General features: G+C 56.6%; 1 protein-coding gene across 1 annotated transcript; it reads left to right on the forward strand.

Annotated features, from left to right (window-relative positions):
* Positions 1–9,682: 9,682 nt before the first annotated feature.
* Positions 9,683–10,569, forward strand: LOC115615348 (corticoliberin-like). Its single transcript, XM_030503430.1, has 2 exons — positions 9,683–9,704; positions 10,142–10,569. Exon 2 carries the CDS (start codon positions 10,166–10,168, stop codon positions 10,532–10,534), a length of 369 nt encoding a protein of 122 aa, XP_030359290.1. The 5' UTR covers positions 9,683–9,704; positions 10,142–10,165; the 3' UTR covers positions 10,535–10,569.
* The last annotated feature ends 847 nt before the right edge of the window (positions 10,570–11,416 follow it).

Genomic DNA, 11,416 nt, shown 5'->3' on the forward strand with positions numbered 1-11,416 from the left:
AAAACCTCCCAAAGGCATTTGGTGTGAGGGTGCTGAGGTGCAGGGTGCCCAGAGAAGCTGTGGCTGCCCCATCCCTGGCAGTGTTCAAGGCCAGGTTGGACACAGGGGCTTGGAGCAACCTGCTCTAGTGGAAGGCATCTCTGCCCGTGGGACACTGGATGAGCTTTAAGGTCCCTTTCAACCCAAATCATTCCATGATTCTATGATTTCTTGCCCATTGGCTCAGCTACACCCCCCCACCACAGTTGGGGGTCACCCCACCAGAGCAGGACCCCTGGTCTCATCATCACCTACAGACGAAGGACGGGCTTTGTTTGACTTCCTGCCCAGCATCTGGAGCAACCCAAACCACATCTGATCTGACCGGCAGCAGAGACTCTTCAACACCATCCCCTCATCACTAAAAATAGATCGGAGCGGTTAAAAAGAAGAAAGACCAAAAAAAGAGAGAGAACAATATCTGCTTGACCATCAAAGAGACAACACACTCATTCTGAGGCGGGAGCACCCGAGAGGAGAACTTTCGGGTTGTATTTTCTCTTTCTGCAGCAGGTGGGTTTGGTTTTCTTTGAAATAGATGAAACATCCCCTCGCCACCAGCCCGAGGTAACTGCCTGAAGCATCTCCATTGCTGGTGGCTGCCCCATTCGTGGGGCTGGAAAGCAACCCAGCGCTCAATCAGGTCAGAATAAACGACTCATCTTCCTTTCGAGCTTGTTTCCTATTTGTACAGAAAGAGGCAGAGCTCGTGGGCTGAAGCCTGCACGCTCGCCCCACCACTCATCTGAGAACCCAGCCATTCATTGCAGGAGTGGGCTGTGCTGCTGCCTTCCAGCAAAGCAGCGTGTGGGTCTGGACCTGGCATCTCCAACCCACCTCTCTGCAAGGTACAAATCTTGGCCAGTTGTTAAACAAAAGCTTATTTTCTAGGTATTGTAAAGTAAGAAATGAACTACAAGGCGAGGCTTGCATTAAAAACACTGATCTGCTCACAGAGGTAGTTCTTCAGAAGTCGCTACCAAACCAGCAGCGGAAAATGGGGTATTTTGAAGCTGTCGCACGAGGAGTGTTTGAGCAGGGTGCTCACACCACACACCCAGCACATCACGCACTGACGTGTTCACCTGGTGCTGCTGGAAACTTCTTCACCAGCACCTTAAGTTAATTCATGCTCTTTGTTGCTGAAAACAACTGCGGGTCAAGCTCATGGAGGCACTTGTGAAAACCAGAGACACTTAAAAGACTTTATTTGACCTCAGCACACACACGCTGAAGGTTCATTTGACCCCAGTGGCCCCTGAACTGAATAACTGCAGCATGAAGAGAAAGGGTTGGAAAAGAGCTCAAGGAAGTGATCCGAAGTGCAGGAGAAACCTGGGGTCTGCTGCAATGGCCATGGCTTAAGCTTCCAGCATTTGGGATTTCAAGGGAGGGGGCACTTTGGGAAGCTTCTCCTTGTTTTGGGACATTACTCCCTGTTTTGGGATGCTTCTCCCTGTTTTGGAACACTCTTCCCAGTTTTGGGATGCTTCTCCTTGTTTTGGGACATTTCTCCCTGTTTTGGGATGCTTCTCGCTGTTTTGAGACATTAGTCCCTATTTTGGGATGCTTCTCCTTATTTTGGGACATTTCTCCCTGTTTTGGGACATTTCTCCCTGTTTTGGGATGCTTCTCCCTGTTTTGGGATGCTTCTCCTTGTTTTGGGAGCCCTTCACAAGCCCCACATGTACGGAGGTCTCAGTCGTGCTTCGAGCATGGCTGTGCAGATGCTCTGCTCTTCCCGCTGGCCTTGTGCAGCGGAGAGCAAGACCTGGGGACCAAAATGCTCAGTGCCAAATATCAGCCACAGTCACAGCACCACGGCGGGTCCATACTGACCTGGGGCTGGTTGTGCTGGGCTGGGCAGTGCAGGAGTTCAGTTAACACAGAGTTTTGCACACAGGTATTCAGCAGCTTTCAGCAGCCACTCCCAGCTCCTCTGTCATTCGTTTCTATCCTTATCCCTCGTGTTTTATCTGGTTCATTAGCCACTAAAATTACAAGATGCTTTGAAACTCGGTGCAGCATCCCTGAACAGCAGCAGCAATGGCTGCAGGGGGTTTTCAGGTGCTGTTTCATTTCCCAGTGCCCAGCAAACACGGTAGAAAAATTGCCCTATTTCATCTACCTTCCTTGCTGCTGTTTTAATATTAATTCATGGGGAATAACATCGTGTTATCAGTAACTTGCCAAGTCTCAGGTACAAAGCAGCAGCATGCTTACACACCAAGCTGGGAAGACAGACAGTTACCGAGAGTCACGTTATTTGACTTTTTAACCATCATTTCTGTTCCCAGCTGTGTTGAGGAAGGGCATATTTAGCATGGAGCACCCATGGGTGCAGGCTGCAGACATGGGGTTCCCCGCTGGGTAGTAGCAGGTAGGCTCATACCAAGGGCACAGGTCTCTGCCGTACATCCCACCACTGTTCACCTCTAAGGGAGATAGCTGGGCTCTGGGAAAAGCTTAGGCATTAAACACATAGGCAGAGCAGAGGAAGAACGCCTGGGTCCTGCATATTCCTTCTCTGCTTTTAATAAGCTGAAAGAAACAGCAAAGAACATCAAGTGCCCCCTCCCTTCCTTTCTCATGCGAACAATAGGTGTGGGGACAGAGAGGAGGGTTTGAGCAGCGCAGCCTTCCTCTGAGCCATGTGGGAGGGTTCGGTACAGGGACAGCTCGGTCCCTGGGCAGCCCAGGCTGGGGAAAACTTCCTCATCTGACCCAAAAAGGGAGGAAAACCAAAGCCCTGCAAGACGAGGCTGCAGGGCAGGGACGGACACGGGCTGGCAGCTTCCCTGTGGGCATCCATGCCCAGGGACCACGGGAGAGCCCAAGCTGGGGGCACAGGATGGAGAACTCCACGTGCTCCAGCAGGACCCTGAGCCTGCTGCACCCGGGAGCTGCTCTGACACCGGGACCTCCACTGGGGTGGCTGAAGGATGTGACTCAGTGGCTAAATATACCCTTCCATGGCCAGCACTGACCACTGGTGCTGGTACCGCGGCAGTTCCCGCGCTCAACACAGCCTTTGCTGGTGCAGAGGGACACACGTGCACCGAGGCCACAGCGAGCTCCCCGTGATGCAGCTTTGCCCAGGGATAACACAGCATTTACACACAGAGCTCGGGAAGAGCTGGGCTGCAGCTCCACAGCCCCTCTGCCACCGGGCAGGGTCTCCCCTTGGAAAGGGACATTGAGGAAGGCAGCAAAGCAACCACAGGTCCTCAAGGCAAACCACCTCCTTCCACCGACACCACTGCTCACCCCTGCAGCCCCATTTCAGCTCGGAAAGCAGCACCTGGGGTGTTTTATACCCCCTAAAAAGCCAGACCTGGCACAGAGCAGGGTGAGACAGGAGCAACCCAGGGCGCTGGTGAGACTGAGGGGGAAACATGGGCTGGAGCAGACCAGCAGCTATTGGAGACTCCACAATGGCTGATGGAAACCTTCCTTTGCAGAGGCAGCAGGAGCACAGCTTGTTCCTGTGTACATGCACTGCTCCAGCCCCACAGAAATGTGCTGTGCCCTCCAGACCATGGATGCTGCTCCACATGTTCCTGGACGCTTTGGTAGCATCTGTATTTTCATGGCAGGTAGTTTTCCACCTTTTCCTTTTCTAATCTCTGTTCTACAACTAAAACAGCTCTTCGGGCACGCTAAGGATAAATGAAAGATCCAAACACATCGAACCCCTCCAGATCTGCTCTCTTAAAGCCACGAGCCACACGAGCTGCTCTCCACTCCGGGTTTGGCCTCCTCGCAGGGTCTGCTGGCCGAGCTGCAGTGGCTTTAGGGTGGAAAGGGTGCAGACACACACCGCAGGGCAGGATGGAGCTTTGCCTTGTGCTCTGGCTCCATTCAAAGAGGCAGCATTTAGGAAACACACTTTTTATTGATTGGTGGGGTAGAAATGAGGCTCTTGAGGTTGTTGAGCTGAGGAACGGGACCTCTCTGTCCCCTAAGGACCAGGGAGAGGGGACCCAGAGCAGCCTCATGCCCAGGCTGGACCCAGGCACTGGAGGATGCTCTGCATCTCCCGCAGCCAGGGCACCCCTCCTCACCTACCTAACAGCCACCGAGCACTTTCTCAGTTTGAAACGAGTTGAAGGAACCCCTAAAGCACAGACCTGGGCTGGGGTTTGGCTGCTTTGGGGGTTTTGTTGCTTCCCTTCTCTTTGCCGCGCTGCCTGTCCAGCGTGTAATGGAAATTTTACCACAGGCGCTCGCGCTGAACAAACAGGAAGCCAGCAGAAAGCGTGGCAATTCGCTGCAGCCCGGCTCAACCCAGCTGAGTGACAAGAAAGGCCATAAAAGCCACCGTGGGGGTGGCAGGGTGCAGGAGAGGGGACGAGAGGGGACACAAGAGGATGAAGAGGGAGCTGGCCTCTGCCTCCCCTCCTGGACTGTGCTCGCAGGTAAGGCAGGCGCTGCCCTGCACCTTCTTTATCTCCCTTCTGCTGAAGTGATTTCTAATGATTCTTTCAAGTCTTTACCACGTTCCTATTTGGCTCCTTGCTACATTAGAAATGCTCCTTCCATTTCTAAATTCCCAGACAAAAAGCCCTTGGAAGCATCTCGCTTCTATGAGGTTACTCTCTGCTGGCTGGGTTTGAAAGCGCCTGCAGCAAGTACCCAAAACTGCACCAGCCATTGACTAACGGCTCCTAAACCTCCATGGTAATTAACCCATGTGCTTTCCTTCCCACCAAATCCACGCGCAGAAAACCTGCTCTCAGGTTTGCTTTTACTTCTGGCAAGTATGATCCTTAAGGAAAGCTGCGAAGATTTCTTAATGGTGGTAAAACACTGAGAGGTGGTGGATGCCCCATCCCTGGAGACATCCAAGGCTGGATGTGGTTCTGAGCAACCTGATCTAGCTGAAGATGTCCCTTCTCATTGCAGGGGGTTGGACGAGATGAGCTTTGAAGGTCCCTTCCAACCTAAACCATTCTATGACTCTAACAAGGGAGGTCAGGAGGAATCTGCTGCTGCTCCATTGATCTGCCCCCGCTTTGTTAAACCTTAACCTTGCTCAAAGAAACTTAACTCTATTTGTCTTTCCCTCTTTTTTTGGTCTCTGTAAGCCCATACAAAGCTCAAACACCCCCAAAAACCCATCACAGATTTCCAATAGAGGTATTAGAGAAGCTAAAGCTGTGCTGTGGCTCTGCATCCCCTTAGTTCCTGCCTGATTCCTCTTTCCTTTGCTCCCGAGCAAATCCATTGAAATAGCCTTGGGGTACCTCGAGGTGCATCCAGCTCAGTCCATACGGCACACGTGGGAATGTGTTAGGACCCAAACAAAGCAAGAAATCCAGAAAGGGGCTAAAAACGGATCACAGATTCCTCTGTGCCTCTCGCTGACAGCTTTCTAACGCCGCTCACGTCTTGCATGGAGCTTGTCAGCACTGAGCCTGAAACATCCTCCCCTCTGATTTTGTACTTAGTGCACTCGTTTTAATTGATGAGCTTTTAACAGTCATTTTTCCACACTTACGGCAAATCACTCTGCCAGAAACAGCAGCCAGAGATCCCCTTCCCCAGAGAAGCCATTTTCAGCATCCCATAGCGTGAAGAAGCCAAACTGGGACTCCAGCTCTTACCTGCAGAGACAGGCAGAAGATTCCTGTGTTCCTCATTCCCAAATCCAGGGCAGCCCCCGCAGAACCTGCTCTGCTGCTCACATAAAGGGGGGGAGATCTGCTTTTCCCTGCCTGGAGTGATGGCCCAACGAATGGCAGCAAGGGACATGCATTAGGCGTGAAGACAGTTTGAAGATAAGGAGGTGCTAGAGGGGTTCCTGGGGTGCAGGCAGACTCTCCATCAGTGGTGCTTCCAGCTCTCTATAATGATTAGGGCAGAGTTAACCCTCAGCCCATGTCTGAGCCCTTTTGGTCCCCCGCAGCCCCACACATGGTTCTGCCTAAGCCCTGGTGCCCCAGTTTGACAGCGGCACTGGGTGATTTCAGCCCCTCCATGCTCACAGAGCTGATGCTCTGCCCCATGCAGCCGGATGCAGAGCTCTGTGCCACTGAGCCCGGCTGCTCCGTGTGCTCCTCTCCGAGACTCATCACCTGTGGTGGAGTGCAGCCGATGCCTTCAAGCTCCATACGGCCCCATCGTGTGCTGACCAAGAGCGTGCCCAGGGATCCTGGCTTTTAAGGAAATAAACCCACACAGGTGAGAAGTAAGGCCAGGATTTTGAATGGCTCGCACTCGTGTGCTTACCTTTCTCCCTGCTCCCATTAAAGTGAAGGCAAAGTTTTCCTCCAGGGCTGACGATATTAGGAGGATCGTTTAGGATCCACTGGCAACTCCACCACGAAACCAGAGTCCCAGTACCTGATAACAGAGAGAACATCCACCGCTGGCTGTTAAACACAGACACAGCCATTGAGCTGCCATGTGGCTGCACATCCTCAGCCCAGGGCGGGACACATCCCTTCTCCTGCCTCTCTCAGCACATGCCTCGGGATGCTGAGCCCAGGAACATCCCTGCGTTCTGCTGTGAGATGTGCAGTGATGGGAACAGCAATGAAGGGGGAAGCAGGGGTTCAGCCCTGCCAGACACCCCTTTGCCCTGCAACAGCCTTGGATCCATGCACTGAGGCTGCCGGAGGGAAAACAGCGTCTCACCAGCATCCCTTTTGGGAAGGGGCTGTTACATGCATGGCCCAGGAACAGAGACGACCTGAAGTGGAAGAACCAAGGGGCTGCTCCTCTGCTTTCTCTTCCAAATGCCTCAGAGGCTGCAGGGTCCGGGCGAGCATGTGGCGTGGGGCACGGGATGTGGGGCGCAGGGTGTGGGGTTCGGCGGCTGCCCAAGCGAGGGGCACCTCGAGGACTGTCTAACCTGAGAATGGTGAAACATAAGGGTCAATCTCAGGTTCGTCAGCCCATGAGATGCCTTCTCCAGAGCGGGACGGGCAGCGCCGGATCCCCACCAGCACCGCGGCCGTTCCCGACACACAGAGGATGGATGGCAGGGAGCAGGGGGGGTTCATACACATGTGAACCCTGGTTTGTGACGATGGGGAAGGACCAGGGTGGGTGTCAAGGAGCAAAGTGGCTGGCAAATCCCACCCGTTCCTTAGGAGAAGCTGCTGGAAGCTTGGCCACGCTTCAGCACGGAAGCTGCCACGGTCGGCGAAGCTCCGGGTGCTAAAAGCTCCTAATTGGGAACCTCTCTGACTCCCAGCAGCTCCGGAGCCGGCGCGCGGCTGAGGCGGGAGTTTGGCATCCCTAAAGCATCATTAACACGTCGCTCCACGCGCTCCTGACTGCAGGAAGAGACAGTGACATCCCGAAGAGTGACGATAATGAGTCCCCAGGCAGCGGCGGGGCCCTTCAGCGCTGGATGTGTCAGTAACTGATGAAGGGAGCAGAGAAAGGAACGTATACCTTCTTATTTTTTCCATTTTCCAAGTTGAGCTTCCTAAAGAAAACACGAGCACGAGACACACTTGTGGGATTCGGCATCTTCCCTACAATTAAATGACTAATCCTAAAGCGAGTGGACTGAAAGGAAAACTGGCTAAAGCATCACCAGCCCCAGCGCTGGCCATGGGGGTGAGGGATGAACCGAGCTGCATCTCCCCATGTTCGCTCTCGGCCATGAGGGTGTCAGTGCAGGAGCAGCTCTCCCTGCACAGAGGGACCAGCTCGCTCCTCTGGAGCCGGAGTGGTCCCCAAAGCCCCGCGGGTGATGCTCCGGGCATCAGCCCCTCCTGCCGCAGCTCCTGGTCCTCCCAAGTGCTGGTTCTGCAGAGCAGCCCCAGAGACGAGGCTCCTCCAGCTCCAACCCCTGCCACGGGCAGGGACACCTTCCACTAGAGCAGGTTGCTCCAAGCCCCTGTGTCCAACCTGCCCTTGAACACTGCCAGGGATGGGGCAGCCACAGCTTCTCTGGGCACCCTGTGCCAGCGCCTCAGCACCCTCACAGGGAAGAGCTTCTGCCTCAGAGCTCATCTCAATCTCCCCTCTGGCAGGTTAAAGCCATTCCCGGCCCTTGTCCAAAGCCCCTCTCCAGGTTTCCTGCAGCCCCTTTAGGCACTGGAGCTGCTCTAAGGTCTCCCCTTCAGGAGCCTTCTCTTCTCCAGGCTGAGAAGGGCGGCCGCAGGTGGGGACAGGAAATTGCAGCGGTTCTTGATGATTCAGTGAAGAAAAGGACTCACAGATCATGCTGGGCACAAAGCAAGGGGGAGGTGGATGCTCCCCCCCCTTCCCACTGCTTGGCTGCTGCATTGAGGGGTGCAGGGGACCCCCAAGCCCCCTCAGCCCTTTGCAGTGACCCTCCAGGAAGCAGCGCCCTTGTTTCGGGGGTGGCTCCTGACCTGGAGGAAGATGTGGAGGCTCTTGCCATTCATTCAGGTTCTATTTAACGTGGGTTGTTTGGGGTTTGGGGTGATTTTTTTCCCCTTCTGAAACGTTTATTCCTCATGAGGGAATCTTAATTTTAGAGACAGCGGCACTTCTGCACGATGAAGTGATTGCTGAGCTCCAAGTGCCCGATGATGGAAGCTCCAGCAGGGAGGGAGGGAAAGGCAAATGGATCCCTTAGACCCCGGGTTGTGTGCAGGAGGTGTGGGGTGACCAGGCCAGGGAGAAGATGCAGTTTTTGTGCTCTGACAAAGGGGAAAACTGGGCTCCAGAAGCACGTTTATGCTTCTAAGTGAAGTTTTCTCTGTGATAGCAGAGGATGAATCACTCGGCGGAGCTGAGGCGCCTTTGCCAGGCAAATTCCAAAGGAGCTGCTGATACTGGTGAGGAAAAAGCTTTCGCTGTGAAGCGCTGCAGAGCCCAGGGCTGACCCCGCACGTGTGTGTGCACCCTGGACCGTGATGCTCCACAGGGGCATCTGGGGCCATGAAGGGGGATCCATGTCTGAGCGCATGGGAACACACCTATGGGAATGGGGGGCTCGGGTGCTGGCCCTGCGGCACCTCTGTTGCACACGGAGGGTCCGTCCTGTACATGCATGTACACACATGCACATACATGCACACACAGTTACCCCCTAGCTCCTGAGCACCCCCACCCCTCTGAGACACACACCTCAAACCGTGTGTGCCCCACACACCCCCATAGACCCCCATATAGCCCCCAAAACACTCACCCCTTGCCCCCCATGTACCCCTAGGCTCACATGCCCATGAACCCCCATATCCCTCCCCTAGACTCTCATTCCCACTCACCCCCCACGATCCCTCGTGCCCCCCCCAGACTCTTACCCCCATGTATCCCCATGAACCCCTAGTCCCCCATTCCCTCCCCTGACACGCACCCCCATGTGCCCCCCAGACCCTCACCTTTACGTTCCCCCATGGGCTTCCCCAGACCCTCCCCCTTTAACCCCCACAACACCCCATGTCCCCCCAACTGCCCCCCCACGATCCCCTATATACCTCCATGTGCTCCCCCAGACTCTCCCCCCGCCACATACCCCCGTGTCCCCCCAAATGTCCCCCCCCCGGCTCCCCGGGTCCCCCCGCCCTCCCGTTCAGCACCGCGGACAGCTGCCGTCAATGGTGCGGGGGGTACCGGGGGGGTGGGGGGGGGTCCGGTTATAGCGCCGTCACGTGGGTCCCGCCGCCGCCCCTATATAGCGCGGTGCCGGGCGGGCGGCGCGGAGCGGAGCGGAGCCGGGGGGAGCGGCGGCAGCGGTGAGCACGGCGGGTACCCCCCATTACCCCCCATTGCCCCCCATGGGCCGAGCGGTGGGCACAGCACCGGGGATCTGGTCCTGGGGAGATGAGGAGGGTCCCATGTCCGGGGGGGGGGGGGGGGTGTATCCCATCACCGGGGGTCTTAAGTCCCAAATCCCAGGGGGGCCCATATCCCGGGGGGGGTCCCATGCCCGGGTGTGGGGGGAAACCAATCCCAGGAGCAGGGGTGTCCCATCCCCGGGTCGGGGGGTCCTGTCCCCAGTAGGGTCCTTTCCCAAGGGAGAAGGGAGGGGGGTGCCTATATAGGGCTGGGGTCCGATCCCGAGGGGCTCTATCTCCATCCCTAGGGTGGGGTGTCGTCCCCCCCCATGGTGTGAAGCCCCCCGGGTGCCCCCTGACCGCAGCGATGGGGGGGATGTGGGGGTCCGGGGTAGGGGGGGCTCTTACAGGCGGCAGCGATGCGGGTCAGGATGATTTCAGCCGCCTCCGTCCTCGTCCTGCTCTTCCTGCCCTCGGAGACCTGCTCACCCCTGCAGCGGCCGTGGGGCCCGGCCCCCCAACCCACCTGGGAGCCTTGGCCGGGACCCCCTCGCCCCACCGCCGGCCCCTTGCCCCATAGACTGTGTCAACGGCGGGGGGCAGAGCCCAGCGCGAACCCCCGCGCCCCGCGGGCCCCGCAGCAAGGCGGCAGGAGGCGGGACAGCAAACCCAACTCGCTGGACCTCACCTTCCACCTCCTGCGCGAGTTCCTGGAGATGTCCCGAGAGGAGAGACTGGCGCAGAAGGCGCTGAGCAACAAGCTCCTGCTGCAGAGTATAGGGAAATGAGGGGCGGACCGGCCCCGGAGCGAGCGGCCGCGGCAGAGCAGGGAAGGGGCTGATGCTGCTCCAGCGGGTCCCCGTCGCTGCGCCCCGTGTGTTGATCGCGCTGTTGATGCATTAAAGTCGCCCTCGCACCTGCCCCGCTGCCGTGCTGGTCGCTTCCCCTGGCAAAGGTGGCTCTTTCCTCCCTTTCCCGGGAGATATCCCTGATGCTGAGCCCGCTGCATCCGTCCCCTTTGCAGACACGGGGTGTGGGAATGGTTTGGCATAGCGATCTTGCAGCAGCCGTGGGTACCGAGCATCCTCTCACCAACCAGGGCTGCTCGGTCCCTCCCACCACCCATGGACACAAACTGGGTCTTCCCAAAAACACTGAAGTGATCCCTGATGCATCCCTGGGTGAGAAGTGACAGCATAAAGTGCTGTGAGTGCTGCTGCCTGCGCCTCTCCCTGCACCATTCAGCAGCCATGGGGACATGGGATGCACATGCAAGGGGACACAAACACACGTGGACACACACGCATGTACACGCGTGTGAAAACCCAGGATCAGCTGCTCAGTAAGAAGTGAGGTGGCACAAACAGCTCCCGACAACAGGACGGGGCAGAACGTGCTGTAAAAGGGGCTCGGGGCTGGTTGGGATGTGACGCTGGTGGTTGTGTCCCAGCACAGCCCATGAGCAGCCTGTGAGCGATCACCATGAGCCCATCACCATCACCCATGAATGATCACCATCACCCATGCAGCCACACACCAGCATCCCACAGGGACCTGAAGGTCCCTCATCCTCCTCCCAGGGCTGCACTAAGCAGCAGCTCCGGTACCAACAGCCAAAAACACCCCAGAGAGCAGCCTCAGGGCTCTCAACCCCAGTTTGATCTGCTCTG

The sequence above is a fragment of the Strigops habroptila genome, chromosome 13 (assembly GCF_004027225.2).
Source record: "Strigops habroptila isolate Jane chromosome 13, bStrHab1.2.pri, whole genome shotgun sequence".
Lineage (NCBI taxonomy): Eukaryota > Metazoa > Chordata > Aves > Psittaciformes > Psittacidae > Strigops > Strigops habroptila.

Bases quoted from the DNA above. Each gene is read 5' to 3' on its own strand.
- LOC115615348 (XM_030503430.1), top strand. From the start codon at position 10,166: ATGCGGGTCAGGATGATTTCAGCCGCCTCCGTCCTCGTCCTGCTCTTC.